Here is an 18494-nt window from a genome sequence, read left to right on the forward strand (position 1 = left end):
TCTGGTACAACCTATTTATAAAAGTGCAGCAAGTCCTAAATACAGAAGACATGAACAAAACTAACAATTTTGCCATAGAAACAAGATACCGCAATTGCTCACATTAAGGACAATCCTTTCTCCCACAAATCTGAACTTTTAAACGTAACAGAAAATTTGTTTGGAATTTGACAAACTGTTCTACCATATAATGGAACTATGTTGAAGGTCTAGACCTTATCTCAATTATTATCTTTGATAAAAGTATTTCTGTGACACTGTTAATGAAATAAAAATTCTACAACAGCAGAGCAAAATTTATTACATCCTCACTGGTTCAATCCCTTCAGTCTGGTCCCAATAGAAAAGAATTGCAAAACAGTTTTGAAAGCCATTTCACTTCCATGATGCTGGTCTCTTTGGGAATTCCTGTGATGGACCTCTGTGTCTGTGGTCTTCACCTGATCCCCAGTCAGAAATCTCATAGCTCTGTTGCTCCTCCACAGTGGCATGATTTCCGCGGCCGAACGCCTTCAGTTGGAGTTCTGCAATGTCATTTCTAATGTCTGCCAACATCAGAAGCAAAAAATCAAAGGAGCCTGGTGGACCCTGAAATCAACAATTTCTAAATATTAGTTTTTAATGCACATCACATTTTTGGGAGTGTTTTGAATGGGGTTGTAATAATTTTGCTTAATTGGGATTAGCCACAATTCTACTAAATGGTGGAACATGCCAGAGAAGTGGTGTGGCCTATTGTTTCTGCTTGTAATATGTTCAAGTGCACCATATGTGAAGAAACACCATAATTTAAGTGCAATTAAGGATGGGCAATGAAAATTGGCTTTGATAATGGCTGGCTCATTTTAACTTGCCTATCTGATGTTTTTGCACATGGAGCAATGATGAGATAAATACTGGCATTTACACCACAAGGACTGCTCATCTTCATCATTCAATCTGCTGTCATCTTCTTGAGGTTTTACATGGACGACACACCTGACCTCATCTGGAGCTGAGCTCACCTATTCACATGGAGGCAGCATCCAATAACCTTGGTGGAGTTGATGCTTCTGCCTTTAAGAGAAGGAACTGAATTGCCTTCCAATCCTGATGATGGTAAGTCCAAGCTTGCGAATTTATTGATCTTCCTTTGCATTAAAGCTGTGTTGCAATCGAGTTAATGTACATCTCAGGTACTTCTCTTCTAATACAAAGGAAGATATTAAGATGTGGTCTCTATTCACAGTTTGTAATTATATTATGAGTCGGCTCCTAAAACTTTAAAAGGCATCTTTGAATCTTTCTGGTGACATCGATGGTCATGTAGGACCAGTAGATATTTTAAGCGTACATGCTTGTGTATGTGTTTTCACGATTCTGTAACTGTTCTTGGGTGGGTTTAGGCCAGCAATCAGCAACATAGTATTGTCTCCCTAGCAAGGCTTCCCATTTGGAATGTGGAAACTTGACCTCCATACACGGGTGCATTTTAATAGGGAATTATGTTAATAGCACAAAGCAGGAGGTCCCCTCTATGCTTACTTGCCTTTATATTGCCAAAGGGTAGCACAGTTTTAAAATGTAAAATTTATACATCAAATCAATACAAATTGAACATGTTTCACTTACTGGAGATCCCCTTGGTCCCGATGCACCTTTTTCACCCTGTAATGGGGTAAGACAATGATTATTACTGTCTTTGATTCTCTAGCATCTGCACAATTTGTGATGTTAAACAGAAAGGATAGTTTCCATCGGATAAGACCGGAGATTTTCGTTTAGTTATTTGTCCCTTCGCTCCATCTTTTGTGCATGGAGATATACCGTACAGGCAGTGGACGTGGGAGTGAGTGGAGAGACATTTTGCTAGGAATGGGTCTATGGAAAGATCGACTGAAAGCAGAGAGTGGACGGTTGCATGATTTAAGAAATATGAAACAACATCCAAACCTGATGGAAACTCAGCTTTAGGAAGATGAATCTAGAATTATATTATTTAGATGAGCTGCCAGTCATTAGTTTTTGGAAGCCATTTTATCTATGAGAAGGTATTTATTCACAAAATGCTGGAGTAACTCAGCAGGTCAGGCAGCATCTTAGGAGAGAAGGAATGGGTGACGTTTCGGGTCGAGACCCTTCTTCAGTCTGAAGAAGGGTCTCGACCCGAAACGTCACCCATTCCTTCTCTCCTGAGATACTGCCTGACCTGCTGAGTTACTCCAGCATTTTGTGAATAAATACCTTCGATTTGTACCAGCATCTGCAGTTATTGTCTTATCTATGAGAAGGGTCTGAAGAAAGGTCTCGATTCCTTCGCCACCCATTCCTTCTCTCCAGAGATGCTGCCTGTCCCGATGAGTTACTCCAGCTTTTTGTGTCTACCTTCAGTTTAAACCAGCATCTGCTGTTTCTTCCTACACGTTTTATCTATGAGCTGCAACTTTCACTTCCTGTGGCTCTGGGGAGGCTGGAAGCTCACAGAGGCACCATCTGCCGGGGACAGCAGGCTAGGCCGATTCTAGCACCAGCGTGGGACAGCGTGAGCAGGAGTCCTTCTCCCAGCCCCTCAAACGACATTTCTGCCACCATCATTTCCTCCCTCTAGTGGTATATAAGTCATGTGTGAAAGTGCTGTCACTGCCCGACTGGCATAAGCACAAATTCCAGTTGTCGTTGGCCTGTTACAAAGAGTATACCCGTTATGTGAAGTTCTTGAAGTATCATGCAGATTAGATGGATAGCACTACAAGAATGGTTCATCGGCCATCTTCAAATATTTAGGTTTAAGTTTATTATTGTCAATAATAAACAATATAATTGTCAATAATAATGAGGTACAAAGATTTTTTTTTCTGCATGTTATCCAAATGGATCAGGTATATGATACATAAATACAATCAAGTGAAGCTCATGTACAATAGATAGGGGAAGATATAGAGCACAGGTGTATGAAATCATGAGAGGAAAAGATCGGGTAGATGCACAGAATCCCTTGCCCAGACTAGGCGAATCGAGGACCAGAGGACATAGGTTCAAGGTGAAGGTGAAAAGATTTAATAGGAATCTGAAGGGTGACTTTTTCACACAAAGGGTGGTAGGTGTATGGAATAAGCTGCCAGAGGAGATAGTTGAGGCTGGGACTATCCCAATGTTTAAGAAACAGTTAGACAGGTACATGGATGGGACAGGTTTGGAGGGATATGAACCAAGCGCAGGCAGGTGGGACTAGTGTAGCTGGGACATGTTGGCTGGTGTGGGCAAGTTGGGCCGAAGGGCCTGTTTCCACACTATGACTCTATGACACAGAATATTGTTCTCAGCATTGTAGCGCACCAAAGTCCAATGTCTGCAATGAGGTAGAGGTGAATCCTCACTTACGAAAGGACTGTTCAGAAGCCTGATAACAGAAGGAAAGACGCTGTTGCTGAATCTAGTGGAGGGTGCTTTCAAGCCTCTGGATTTTTTGCCTGACGGGTGTGGGGAGAAGAAGGAATGACCGGGGTGGGACAAATCTTAGATGACGCTGGCTGCTTTTCCGAGGCAGTGTGAAGTGTCTGGAGCCCCACCCTAGCCCAGAGCTGCAGCCTGCTGTCAAACTGGGAGCTGCTGGGTGGGAAACTGAAGTAAAAAATATACTAAAATTAACCAGAAAGTGGTGGAAGTTCTCAGAGGCCAGGCAGATTCCATATAGAAAGATACAGGGTTAACATTTCAAGTCGATGGCATGTCCACATGAAGCTCACAGGGTAAGCAGTATCCATGCAGTGATGATAAATATAACAATAAATCCAGTGATGAGTACAAAGCAGCAGAATGATGCAATATTGTAGAGTTGAAATAGTGCAACGAAAATTAATGTACACTGAATAAGGAATAACTGAATCAGCTTGAGTTAAGAGTAAGACTACACAGTTGCATCTCCGGGAATGGGCAGTGAAGGAAGTGATTTGTTCAGCAGTTGGATAGCAGTGGGGAAGAAACTGATCTTAAGAATGAACAATTGGGTTTTCAAGCTCCTGTATCATCTCCCAAAAGGTAGAAGAGAGAAAGGGGAATGGCCAGGGTTGCAGGCATATTTGACACTTCCAGCCCTCCTGATGCTGGATGAAAGGAAGTGATGAGCCTGGGCAGTATTTGCCACTCTTTGTAGGTTTAGGCTGTCAAGTACAGAACAGTTGCCATACCAGGCTGAGCATCATCACTTTAGTCTTTAGATTTTAGAGATACAGTGCAGAAACCGGCCCTTTGGCCCACAAAGCCTGCACGGACCAGCAATCACCCTGTACACTAATCTACACACACTAGGGACAATTTTACGTATAGGAAAGAACTGCAGATGCTGGTTTAAATTGAAGATAGACGCAAAATGCTGGAGTAACTCAGCATCTCTGGAGAGAAGGAATGGGTGATGTTTCAGGTCGAGACCCTTCTTCAGACTTCACTCAGCCCACAGCCAACAATGGCCTTTTGTGTATCCCACAATTCCTTGATTATCGTTACTTTTTGCATATCTGCCATTAATTTCTCCTACCGTCTATATCTTTCCCCTGAAGTCTGAAGGTCTCGACCGGAAACATCACCTATTCCTTTTCTCCAGAGATGCTGCCTGACCCACTGAGTTACTCCAGCTTTTTGTGCCTGTCTTCAGTTTAAACCAGCATCTACAGTTCCTTCCTACACAATAAATAGCACCCTGACATAGGTCTTCCTATTGTGAAGATGATCGAGAGCTGAACGTAACACAAGAGAGATGGTGTCCTATTTCCTCGTAGATCTACGTTTCTAGTATGTAAATTGCAAGTTGTCTAGATTTTGGCCTATTACCAATCTTTCAAAGAACTTCACTACAGGTGATGTTAAAGTGATTGTCAGATGGCCAAACTACAACAGACATCAAAACCACTCCCTGATCATGTACATGTACTTTTTTAGCGGAGGTCATTGAATAGAACAAAGAATGGGAAATTAATTTGTATTTCTCAGCTAAGAAACAGGATTTAACATGGTTTTTCCACAGGTACTGGTGGAAATGCAAAGTGTGTCCAGACTCCTGATTTAGTTTTGAATTTCCAGCAACAGCAGTGATTTTCTTTTTGCTGATTTATAGCTGAGGAAAGGCTGATTTTCCAGGCTTTAAAGTGTGTGCCAAGGATTTAGTCTGGGACTCTCTTCCTCTCCCTTGTCTCTTTCAATACCATGTGCTGTATTCACTCAACAAACCATCAGGATGTATGGACTGTTAATAACTTTTCACGATTCCTTCCATTCCTTTGACTACAAATTTACGCTAGAATAAGATAGGGTGAGGTTAGGTCATTCCCTGTTTTTCTTTGAATGGCACAATATTTTTTGAATCCATACTTCATCTATTCCCTTGACAGGAAAATCTCACAACTGTCCAATGCCACTTTAAAAGGATTTAAAAGTAAATCAAAAATACACAAGAACACCTCTCAGAGATGAGAGGAGATGGAAAGGTGTGGATCTGATTCTTTTGACCATCCTTCCAGCAGAAGACCCATGAACACTTAATTAGATGGAGACACGGGTGGATTTGGGAGCGAGAGATAATAGGAGGATCACCTATCAGTTGACAATATTTTAACAGTGTTGTGCAGCATGGGCACAGGCCCTTCAGCCCACAATATTTGTGCCGAGCATGCTTCCAAGTTAAACTGATCTCACCTGCCTGGACATGATCCATATCCTTCTATTCCCTGCAGTTCTTCGTGCCTATCCAAAAGTCTTTTAAACACCACTATCTTATCGGCTTCCACCACTGCCCCCAGCAGTGCATTCCAGGCCCCCACTGCACTGCTCTCTGTGTAAAAAACTTGCCCGCACACCTCCATTAAACTATTCCTCTCTCACCTTAGAAACATAGAAAATAGGGCAGGAGGAGGCCATTTGGCCCTTCGAGCCAGCACCGCCATTCATTGTGATCATGGCTGATCATCCACAATCAGTAACCCGTGCCTGCCTACTCCCCATATTTCTTGGTATTGCTAGCCCCTAGAGTTCTATCTTATCCTCCTTTAAATTCATCCAGTGAATTGGCCTCTACTGCCTTCTGTGGATTATAGCTATGCCCTCGAGTGATAGACATTTCCACCATGGGGAAAAGATTTTGACTGTTTATCCTATTTCTGTCTCTCATAATTTTATAGACTTCTGCAAAGTTCCCCAACCTCCGAAAACAATCCGTCCATCCGGCCTCTCCTTGTAGCTGATACCCTCTAACTCAGGCAAAATCCTCTGCACCCTCTCCAAAGCCACCATGTCTTTCCTGTAATGGGATGAACAGAACTGCATACAATACTCCAATTGTGGTCTAACCAAAGTCCTTTAGAGCTGCATCATGACTTCCTGACTCTTATATTCCATGACTTATAGCAATGAAGGCAAGAATACCATACGCCTTCTTAGCCACCCTATCTACTTGTGCTGCTACCATCAGTCAGCTATGAAGTTGGACTCCAAGATCCCTTTGCATGTCAATGCTATTAAGGGTCTTGCCATTAACTGCATCCAAGTATGTGCTGAAAGTTCCACAAGAACTTTCCCGCATATGAAAATGACACTCAAGTTTTGCTTGTGAAGGTCACTTAAAGGGAATGTATTTTCACCGTAGGGGAAGATGCTTAATGAAGGTCCTTTTCAGTGTCTGTGACATCCATTATTAAGGATGAGATTTCCAAGTACTTAGAAGCACATGATCAAATAGGCCAGTCAGCATGGTTTTGTGAAGGGGAGACCTTAGAAACATAGAAACATAGAAAATAGGTGCAGGAGTAGGCCATTCGGCCCTTCGAGCCTGCACCGCCATTCAATATGATCATGGCTGATCATTCAGCTCAGTAGCCTGTACCTGCCTTCTCTCCATACCCCCTGATCCCTTTAGCAAAAAGGGCCACATCTAACTCCCTCTTAAATATAGCCAATGAACTGGCCTCAACTACCTTCTGTGGCAGAGAATTCCACAGACTCACCACTCTCTGTGTGAAGAAATGTTTTCTCATCTCGGTCCTAAAAGACTTCCCCCTTATCCTTAAGCTGTGACTCCTGGTTCTGGACTCCCCCAACATCGGGAACAATCTTCCCGCATCTAGCCTCTCCAACCCCTTAAGAATTTTATATGTTTCTATAAGATCCCCCCTCAGTCTTCTAAATTCCAGCGAGTACAAGCCCAGTCTATCTAGTCTTTCCTCATATGTAAGTCCCGCCATCCCAGGGATCAATCTGGTGAACCTTCTCTGTACTCCCTCTAAGGCAAGAACGACTTTCCTCAGGTTAGGAGACCAAAACTGCACACAATACTCCAGGTGCAGTCTCACCAAGGCCCTGTACAACTGCAGCAGAACCTCCCTCCTCCTAAACTCAAATCCTCTTGCTATGAATGCCAACATACCATTCGCTTTCTTCACTGCCTGCTGCACCTGCATGCTTGCTTTCAATGACTGGTGCACCATGACACCCAGGTCACGTTGCATCTCCCCTTCTCCCAATCGGTCACCATTCATAGAAACATAGAAATATAGAAAATAGGTGCAGGAGGAGGCCATTCGGCCTTTCAAGCCAGCACCGCCATTCATTGTGATCATGGCTGATCATCCACAATCAGTAACCCGTGTCTGCCTTCTCCCCATATCCCTTGATTCCACTAGCCCTACAGCTCAATCTAACTCTCTCTTAAATTCATCCAGTGATTTGGCCTCCACTGCCCTCTGTAGCAGAGAATTCCACAAATTCACAACTCTCTGGGTGAAAAAGTTTATTCTCACCTCAGTTTTAAATGGCCTCCCCTTTATTTTAAGACTGTGGCCCCTGGTTCTGGACTCCCACAACATTTTTCCTGCATCTAGCTTGTCCAGTCCTTTTATAATTTTATATGTCTCTATAAGATCCCCTCTCATCCTTCTAAACTCCAGTGAATACAAGCCTAGACTTTTCAATATTCCCTCATATGACAGCCCGCCATTCTAGGGATCAATTTTGTGAACCTACGCTGCACTGCCTCAATTACAAGGATGTCCTTCCTCAAATTAGGAGACCAAAACTGTACGCAATACTCCAGATGTGGTCTTACCAGGGCCCTATACAACTGCAGAAGAACCTTTTTATTCCTATAGTTAAATCCTCTCGTTATGAAGGCCAACATGCCATTAGCTTTCTTCACTGCCTGCACGCCAACTTTCAGTGACTGGTGCACAGGGACACCCAGGTCTCGCTGCACTTCCCCCTTACCTAACCTGACACCATTGAGATAATAATCTGCCTCCTTGTTTTTGCCACCAAAGTGGATAACCTCACATTTATCTATATTATACTGCATCTGCCATGCATCTGCCAACTCACTCAACCAGTCCAGGTCACCCTGCAATCTCCTAACATCCTCTTCGCAGTTCACCTTGACTGACAAATCTGTTGGAATTCTCTAAGGAAGTAAATAGCAAGATAGATAAAGATGAGTCAGTGGATGTTGTTTACTTGGATTTTCAGAAGGCCTTTGATTAGGTGCTGCATGTAAGGTTGCTAAACAAGATGAGAGCCCATGGTATTAGAGGGAAGATACTAGCATGGAGAGAAGATTGGCTAAATGGCAGAAGGCAAAGAGTGGAAATAAAAGGAGCTTTTGGTAAGTAGTCATGCTTCGCAGGGGTTGGTGTTGGGTCCACTGCACTTCCCGTTGTATATTAGTGATTTGGATTATAGAATTGATGGCTTTGTGACCAGGTTTGCAGATGATATGAAGATCGGTGGAGGGGCAGGTAGAGTAGAGAAAGCAGGAACTCTGCGGAAGGACTTGGACAGGTTGGGAGAATGGGCAAAGAAGTGGCAGCGTGGGAGAAGTTTGGGAGATGGGCAAAAAAGAGGAATACAGCGTAGTAGTCGGTCATGCACTTTGGTAGTAGGAATAAAGGTGTAAACTATTTTCTAAATGGGGAGAGGATTCAGAAATCAGAGGTGTAAAGGGATGTGGGAGTGCTGGTGCAGGATTCCCAAAAAGTTAATTTGCAGAATCAATTGGTAGGTAGGAAGGAAAATGCAATTTTAGCATTCTTTGCCAGAAGACTAGAATATAAAAGCAGCGATGTTATGCTGAGGCTTTATAAGACATTGGTCAGAACAAATTTGGAGTATTGTGAGCAATTATGGGCCCCATATCTGAGGAGGGATGTGTTTGCATTGAACTCAGTCCAGAGGAGGTTTGCATGAATGATGCCGAGGATGAGTGGGTTAACATATGATGAGTGTTTGGCTCCGGGCCTATACTCGCTGGAGTTTAGAAGGATGAGGGGCACCTCATTGAAACTTACCAAATAGTGAAAGGCCTGGATTGAGTGAATGTGGTGAGGGTGTTTCTTCTAGTGGGAGAGTCTAGGACCAGAGGGAACAGCCTCAGAATAAAAGGATGTAACTTTAGAAAGGAGACGAAGAGGAAGCCAGAATGTGGTGAATCTGTGAAATTTATTGCCGCAGAAGGCTGGGGAGGCCAGGTCATTGAGTATTTTTAAACCAGAGAATGACTGCTTCTTCATTAGTAAGGATGTCAAAGATTATGGGGAGAAGGCAGGAGAATGGCATTGAGAGGGAAAAATAGATCAGCCATGATTGAATGTTGGAGTAGACTTGATGGGTCTTTACTTTATTTTAGCCTTTAGATATACAGCATGGAAACAGGCCCTTTGGCCCACTGAGTCTGCGCTGACCAGCGATCACCTGCACACGAGCACTATCCTACAAACTGGAGACAATTCTACAATTTTACTAAATTCAATTAATCTACAAACCTGTACGTCTTTGGAGTGTGGGAGGAAACCGGAGCACCTGGAGAAAACCACACTATCGCGGGGAGAACGTACAATCTCCGTACTGATAGTCAGGATCGAACCCGGTTCCCTGGCGCATTAAGGCAGCAACAGAGACCACTGCACCATTATGCCGTCTCTAACGGGTCAAACAGCCTAATTGTGCTCCTGTGACTTATGAATTTATGAAAGCAATTTTACATTTTGCTACAAAGGCAGGACCTTGATTGTAATGCCAAGAATACTTGTTTGGGAATGAATATACTTCAGTTCTCTGCCAAAAGATACAAAGTAACTCTGTACAATTTTTTTTTGATGTATAAAGAGAGATTTGGGTCAATTATTTTTATATTCACTTTAGTTTAGAAGGTTTGGCAGAAATCTCATGGAACCTTTAAAATTTTGAATGGAACTGGATGGAGTAGATGAAGAATGATGTATCTGATGGTGGTGTAATCCTGGACCAGGAGTCATAGTCTAAGGACCAGGGTTAAGACATTTAAGATTGAGATGAGGTGAGAGGGAATGGTTAACTTATGGGAATCCTTACCACAGGCAGCAGTTGAAGCCACATAATTCAATGGATTCAAGAAAATAAATATGGTTTTCAAGTCCAGTAAGATCAAGGGAGCAAACAGGAATAGGGTACTGAATTTGAATGATCTGCCGTGATCACATTGAATGGTATAGTCAGCTCAAAGGGCCAAGTGGCCTATTCCTGCTCCTATTTTCTATGTTTCTATGATTCTTCCTTTAAAGCATTAATTTTTTTTAAAAGTCCAGTAACTTCCACATCCTCATTGACAGACCACAATCAGTACGTTGGCACAATACTTTCTCCTCGATAACCATCAACACAGGAGTACCTCAAAGCTATGTGCTCAGTCCCCAGCTCTACTCTAGCCTCTAGTCAGACATAGCTCCAATGCTACCTTTAAATTTGCTGACAATACCACCATTGTTAAATGAATAACAGGTAACAATGACTCGGAGTACAGGAGGAAGATCGATAATCAAAGTCCCGGAGGAAGATTGAATGGTGCCTAAGTATCTCTCAATGTTAGCAAAACCAAGGAGCTGATTGTTGACTTCAGATGGGGAAAGCTTGAATCCATGAACCTGACTTCATTGATGGGATGGCGGTGGAGAGAATCAACAAATTCAAGTTCCAGGGCGTGGATATCTCTGATGATCTGTCGTGGGCCCAGCACATAATTCAATCAGAAGGAAAGCCTGGAAGATTGAGGAGATTCAGTATATGGATGAAAAAGCTATTTAATTTCTACTGGTGCTTTGTATTTTCTGGTCGCATTGCAGTCTGGTTCGGCAATTCAAATGGCCAGAAATGATGGAGACTACAGAGGTGGATATGAGGGGTCTATCACAGATATTGACCCCCCCCCCCCCCACTATCGAAGGGATCTATAGGAGGTGCTACCTCAAAAAAGCAGACAATATCATCAAAGACCCACATCACCCTGGCCATGCTCTCATTTCGCTTCTACCTTCGGGAAAAAAGTACAGGAGCCTGAAATCTGTGACCACAAGGTTGAAGAACAGCTTTTTTCCCAGCAACCATTAGCCTTTTCAGCACTACACAACACTAACCTCAACACCAATGATCTTCTGTAGATTGTGTCTTTGGTTGCACTAGATTTTGTTCTTTGCACTTTTATGGTTACCTAATATTATGACTATTAACTTATTGTATTTTTGCTAATTTTATATAGCCTGTGTGTTACTGCATTTATGGGCCTGCTAAGCTGCAGCAAGTAAGAGTTTTAGTGTTCTGCTCTCAGCACATCAGACATTGAAATGCTTTTGACTCATGACTCAGGATGGGCAAAATGATTTTTCAATTTTTGGGTATTTTTAATGTGGCACAGTGCTGCAGTGTACAAAACAGAGTGATCATCAGACTGCGCCGAGAATAAAGCATTTGCCAATGCATCATTGAAATCAATGGTGATGTTAGTAAAAGGACATTTTATTTCATTAGGATTAAGACGTGTTGCTTTGTGATCATTCATTCTACCATTGTAAAATAGGTGGGCTGCTTTTCCTACCTTAGCACCATCTCTTCCAGATGCTCCCGGTGGACCCTAATATAAATGGAGCAAGCAATAGAATCTCAATGTCATCCTAAAAAAAGACTATAAAAGTGAGGTAATAATGTCACAGAATTATAATCAATGGACTCCACTACAGTAGCATAGACACAAAAAGCTGGAGTAACTCAGCGGGACAGGCATCATCCCTGGAGAGAAGGAATGGGTGACGTTTCGGGTTGAGACCCTTCTTCAGGGTCTGAAGAAGGGTCTCGACCCAAAACGCGACTCATTCCTTCACTCCAGAGATGCTGCCTGTCCCGCTGAGTTACTCCAGCTTTTTGTGTCTATCTTCGGTTTAAACCCGCATCTGCAGTTCCTTCCTACCCACAACAGTAGCATAGTGGTTTAGTTACCACGCCAGCTGCCAGAATTCTGAATCACCCATCCAATGATGCAAGTTCAAATTCCACATAGGCTGCTGGGCATTTTAAATTCAGGTAACAGAGGGACTATCTAAAGTTGGAGAAGTCGACGTTCATACCACTGGGCTGCAAACTGCCCAGGCGAAATATGAGGTGCTGTTCCTTGCTATCCAATCAAATAATACTATGCATAAATACAATCAAGCCATCGACTTCTCCAACTTTAGATAGTCCCTCTGTCCCTCCCTTCCCCTCCCCCTTCCCAGATCTCCCTCTATCTTCCTGTCTCCACCTATATCCTTCCTTTGTCCCGCCCCCCTGACATCAGTCTGAAGAAGGGTCTCGACCCGAAACTTCACCCATTCCTTCTCTCCCGAGATGCTGCCTGACCTGCTGAGTTACTCCAGCATTTTGTGTAATAAATCGATTTGCACCAGCATCTGCAGTTATTTTCTTATACTCATTAAGAGCAATATCTGTACATACATCTTCCATTCATTAAATAGCCACTAAAGATTTTCAAAAGGAAGGGCATTAACAAAAGGTAAAGGAGGAAAAGGATAATGAAATGAAAACGGGAAGTATAGATAATACTCAGATCTACTAAAGCTTTGACACTTTAACTCTCCACTAATGCTGCCTGACCTGTGAGTATTACCAACACATTGTGCTTTTATTTTGGATATCCAGCATCTGCAGCTTTTTGATTTCTGATTAAGGGAGATTATTGAAGGTTATTGAAGATTGTTGGTCATTGCTGAGGTGACAATACATACACAAGGAGATTCTGATTCTGGCAGCTCACTTTGATTTTTGGGGGGGGGGGGGGTTCGGTTAAAAAAAACCCTAGAGAGCCCTTGCACCAAGTGGTGGAGGGCAAACAATTCAATCCATGGAGACACAAGACTGCAGATGCTGGAATCTTGAGCAAAAGACAAGCTGCTGGAGGAACTTAGCAAGTCAGGCAGCATCTGCGAAAGGAAATGGACAGGCAATGTTTCGGGTCAGGAACCTTCTTCACAATGATGGAGTGATGGCGAGATACCTGGCAGAAAAAGGTGAGAAGGGGTGGGGTAATATCTGGCAGGTGACAGGTGGAACCTGAAAAGGTGTGGTTACATGACAGATGAATCAGATGGGAGAAAGAAGGGTGGCGATAAAACAAAGGTTGGAGGGATAAGCGGAGATAAGATGAAAGGGTGCAAATGGTGGAATCTGATGATAAAAGAAGATGGAGAGCTAAATCTAGAATTAGAGGGTAGAAAAAAATGGAGTGAGAATTAAACTGGGGACATGGAGCAGGGAGGGTTAGCTGATAAGCGGATGGAGGAGGTGGAGGGTGGAAAAAAACTGGTGACGGGGAGCAGGATTGGAAAGGAAGGTACATTGGGAGGAAAGATGGGCAGAAGAGGGATGTAAGCATTAATAGGTGTGGGGTAGGGGTGTTTACCTGAATTAGTGTTGGCATAATTAACCAATCTGAGAGTATATTTGCCTTTGCGTTAATAATGAAGCCAATTATATTGCAATGAAAACAGACGCAAAAGTCTAAGCTATCTTAGTTTTTTGCTGAGTTTTACTGGAAGCTCTGGATATTTTATATTTGGACAATTTCATGGATAGGAAAGGTTGAGGGGGCCATGGGTCAAACATAAACAAATGGGACCTGCTCAGGTGGGCCACTTCGTCGACATGGACAAGTTGTGCCAAAAATTAGCAGGGGCCATTGCTAAAAATAACTGTTTATTGAAGGTTTTTTAATCCCATGGACATAATGGACTTTTTAATCAAGCAAGGTAACCCCATTCCACTGTAATGCTGGTAGTGTCTTCAATTTTATTTCTATTCAGACATAAATCGGTAAATGAAAATATGGCACAAATTCTTAGCAATTTAATAGTTCATAACATTTGACCGTATTTGAAACATCACTGAAGTTTTAATATGTTTTGCTGAGGATTCTCTTCATTTGTATTGTGGAAAAATAACTCGTGGGAATTGACCAAGACCCGCTATTGCATTTCAGATACTTTGATGTTTATTAAGTAATTAAGTTCAGCCAAAGAATAATGTTTCTGAAAATGGATACTGACCACTGGACCTCTTCTTCCTTGTTTAATATGAGATATGTCAGGGGATGGGCCCATAAGTCCCATGAGTCCTCTGGATCCTGGTGGTCCTGGGGGTCCTGTATGTCCCGTTGGACCAGAGCTTCCTTTAGGACCAGGCAGGCCTGTATAGTATCAGGTAAAACAAAAAAGATTGTATAAATGAGGAATACCATTTCAACAACTTGCAATTATTTATATAACATATAGAAAAAACCTACTTTGGATACCAAAACAACACAAATTATTTTAAATAACATTTATAGACACAAACAGCTGGAGTAACTCAGCAGGACAGGCAGCATCTCTGGAGAGAAGGAATGGGTGACGTTTCGAGTCGAGACCCTTCTTCAGACCTTATGTTTGGTTAAAAAGGGTGATCAGTGTAGATCCCATTAGAAACAGATTATGATGCTAAATGAAAATAAAGAAATGGTGAGAAATTTACATCAATAATTATTTTGCATTTGAACTTACAATAATGGAAGAGTAAAGCAAATCAGATATCGTGAAGGAATTAATTTTGAATAGTACGGTAATGGGTAAAATAATGAAACTAAGTGGTGACATAATCCTAGGAATATTTGAATTGCATTCAATGGTTCAAAGGAAGTAAAACATAATCACTCGTAATCTCTCAGGTTATTCATCTACCTCTTATGGAAATTAACCTGAAAGATTAGCTGTGTTTCTCCTCGGATGCTGTCTGATCTGCTGAGTACCTGTAAAATTCCTTTCTTTTAATTTTGGGCCTCAAACCTTTCTCATGTTCTCAGCCCCTCTGAGTTCTCCAGGGAACACCACACAACAAAATAAATCATATTGACCTTTCCTGAACCAGGTAGGCTTAAATCTATTTCAGAATCTCAAGAAGTAGAATGTGTTCCTGAAGAGGATGTAAAGTAACTATAAATATCCCTTTGGAAGCTTAAAGTCATGACATTTTTTCAGGTAGGATACTGGCAAAGACAATCTATGTTTCTTCTGCATTCTCAGCCTGCCTGAAGCCTTAGACACAAGTGAGCACATTTTCTCCCTCGACCTCCTCTGCACTATCTGTGTGAAATTTGCTAATTTCCTCTGTGAACACATGGATTTCCTCCAGGTGCCCTGGTTGCCTCTCACATCCCAAAGATTTAGTTTAGTTTACAGATGCAGCGTGGAAACGGGCCCTTCGGCCCACCGAGTCCGCACAGACCAGCGATCCTCGCACATTAACACTGTCCTACACACACAAGGGACAATTTACAAACCTACAAACCTGGAGTGTGAGAGGAAACCGAAGATCTCGGAGAAAACCCACACGGTGATGGGGAGAACATATAAACTCCATATAGGCAACACCCTTAGTCGGGATCGAACCCGGGTCTCTGGTGCCGCAAGCGCAGTAAGGCACCAACTCTACCGCTGCGCCACCATGCCACCCCAATGTGTGGGTTAGTTGGTCAATTGGCCAGTGTAAATTGTTCCTTTTATATTGGTGTGTGGTAGAATATAAGGAAAGTCAATGGGAATGTGAGGAGAATAAAATGGGGTCAATGTGTGATTATTGTAAATAGATGCTTGTATGGTCCTGGTGGGCCAAAGTGCCTGCTTCTCTGCTTTGTGTATCTCTTGATAAATCAAAGCATTGGCTTTGGATTCTATTCCCTTGTCTCTTCCTGGCTACTGTCTAATATTGCACCAATTTGTTTTCAATCTTGGTAACATATGTCACCCTCCGCAAAACTTTGGATCACACACCCCTGACTTTCAGGTTCAGTTATTTCCACCTACGTGAAAGAGCACAATTCTGTTCTTGCCTCAGCTTATCACTTGCTAAAACCTCCAACCCTGAAATTCCACACCCCAAAATCGCCTTTCTGATTAGAGAACGATATTTTCTCCCAGATAATCAAGTTGCCCAAGCGAAATATGAGATGCTGTTCCTCCAATTGCGTTTAGCCTTACTCTGACAATGGAGGAGGTCAAGGACAGAAAGCTCAGTGTGGGACTGGGAAGGAGAATTAAAAGTGTTTAGCAACTGGGAGATCAGGTAGGTCCAGGCGGACTGAGTGAAGGAGTTCAGCGAAATGTTTGCCCAGTCTACGTTTGGACTCACCGATGTATAAGAGTCCACATCTTGAACAACGGATACAGTCGATGAGGCTGAAGGAGGTGCAAGTGAACCTCTGCCTAACCTGAAAGGACTGTTAGGGTCCCTGGATAGTGTCATGGGAGGAGGTATATGGACAGGTGTTGCATCTCCTGTGGTTCCAGAGGAAGGTACCTGGGGAGGGTGTGGTTTGGGTGGAAGGGATGAGTTAACCAGTTAACCAGGGAGTTGTGGAGGGAACGGTCTCTGCGGAAGGCGGAAAGGGGTGGAGAAGGGAAGATGTGACTAGAGGTGGGATCCCATTGGAGGTGGCGAAAATGTCAGAGGATTATGTGTTGCATGCAATGACTCATGGGGTGAAAGGTAAGGACTGGCGGGCCTCTGTCCCTATTGCGACTAGGGGGAAGGGGAGCAAGGGCGGAGCTGTGGAGTACCGAGGAGACACGTCCGAGGGCCTCATCTAAGATGGAAGAAGGGAACCAGTGTTCTCAAAAGAATGAGGACATCTCGGATGTCTTGGTATGGAACACCTCATCTTGGGTGCAGATGCGGCATAGACAGTGGAATTGGGAGTAGGAGATCGTGTTTGCAGGAAACAGGGTGGGAAGAAGTGTAGTTGAGATAGTTGTGAGAGTTAGTGGGTTTGTAATAGACGTCAGTTGATAGTCTATCTCCTGTGATGGAGACTGTGAGATCAAGAAAGGGGAGGGAGGTGTCGGAGATGGTCCAAGTGAATTTGAGTGCAGGATGGAAATTGGTGGTGAAGTTAATGAAGTTCATGAATTCTGCATGGGTGCAGGAGGTAGCTCCGAAGCAGGTGTCAATGTTATGGAGATAGAGTTCAGGGGTAGGGCCAGTGTATGCCTGGAACAGGGATTGTTCAACGTACCTTACAAAGAGGCTCACAAGTCCCACCTGCCCACGTTTGTCCTATATCCCTTCAAATCTGTCCTATCCATGTATAAATCTAGACCTGAACACCTAAGATTGGGCGGAATGGTGGTGTTACACACCAGATTGTGTGAGGAAACCGGAGCACCTGGTGGAAACCCACGCAGTCACAGGGGGAGAACATGCAAACTCCACACAGACAGACAGCATTTGTCAGGATTGAACCTCGGTCAACGGAATTGTGAGACAGTGGCTCTACTGCTGTGTCACCCAAAACATTTCAAGTCTGTCCAGTCTCGCCCTGTAGCTAAAACTCCATAATCCAGGCATTGAACTATTCAAATTTAACTCCCCCTGTGGCGGGATTTGAACCTGTGATCAATTGGCTGCTAGTCCTGAAACCTAACCACTGCGCTGGCTCAGCTGTGCTGTACTGTGAAGTTTGTTTCTTACCTGAAGGCCCTGTAGGCCCAGGAAGACCAATGAATCCAGCATTGTAATTGTTGGAAGCAAATAACTTCTGACCATTTGATTTTTGCCTACTAATATCGTCAACATTGTTGGGCAATGATGTGATCTGAAATAAAGATAAAAATTCAATGTTAATCTGTGATTTAATTTGCTCTTAATGTTTATCTGCACAGATGTTCTGATAAAATGATTACATTTGAATATAATCAAAATATTTCTTTCTACGATTTCCTCCCATGTGATCTGAAAGTATTGACTCTCACTAAAAACTTCCTGTAAATGTGCCATTATCTCATTGAATCTATTATTCTGGCATTGAGACAATCAACACAACATTAAAGTCTGCTGATCCTACCATTATGGTAGGTTACATCAAAATAACTCTGGTGTAAAAAGGACTCTGGTGATCTATCTCCTTCCTACTACATTAGCACAAGAATTCTATTGCCTGAAGGTAAGACAGAAAATACTGGAGTAACTCAACAGATCAGGCAGTATCTCTGGAGAAAAGGAATAGGTGATGTTTTGGGTCGACCCAAAATGTCACCTATTCCTTTTCTCCAGAGATGCTGCCTGACCCGCTGAGTTACTCCAGCATTTTGTGTTTATCTTTGGTGTAAACTGGCATCTGCAGTTCCTTCCTACACATTCTACTGTCTGGTGAA

The 18494-nt window shown here is 42.9% G+C and overlaps 1 protein-coding gene across 1 annotated transcript in view; it reads right to left on the reverse strand.

Moving 5' to 3' along the window:
• Positions 1-298: 298 nt before the first annotated feature.
• The window catches only part of ccbe1 (collagen and calcium binding EGF domains 1), a 282953-nt gene continuing 264757 nt past the window's right edge, over positions 299-18494 (reverse strand). The window contains exons 7-11 of the mRNA XM_078409606.1: positions 17812-17935; positions 14358-14497; positions 11858-11893; positions 1612-1647; positions 299-588 (exon numbers count right to left, since the gene is read on the reverse strand). Coding sequence (XP_078265732.1) covers positions 376-588; positions 1612-1647; positions 11858-11893; positions 14358-14497; positions 17812-17935 — 549 coding nt within the window. The 3' untranslated portion in view covers positions 299-375. The remainder of the gene's footprint in view (positions 589-1611; positions 1648-11857; positions 11894-14357; positions 14498-17811; positions 17936-18494) is intronic.

Source organism: Rhinoraja longicauda, chromosome 1, assembly GCF_053455715.1.
Source record: "Rhinoraja longicauda isolate Sanriku21f chromosome 1, sRhiLon1.1, whole genome shotgun sequence".
NCBI lineage: Eukaryota > Metazoa > Chordata > Chondrichthyes > Rajiformes > Arhynchobatidae > Rhinoraja > Rhinoraja longicauda.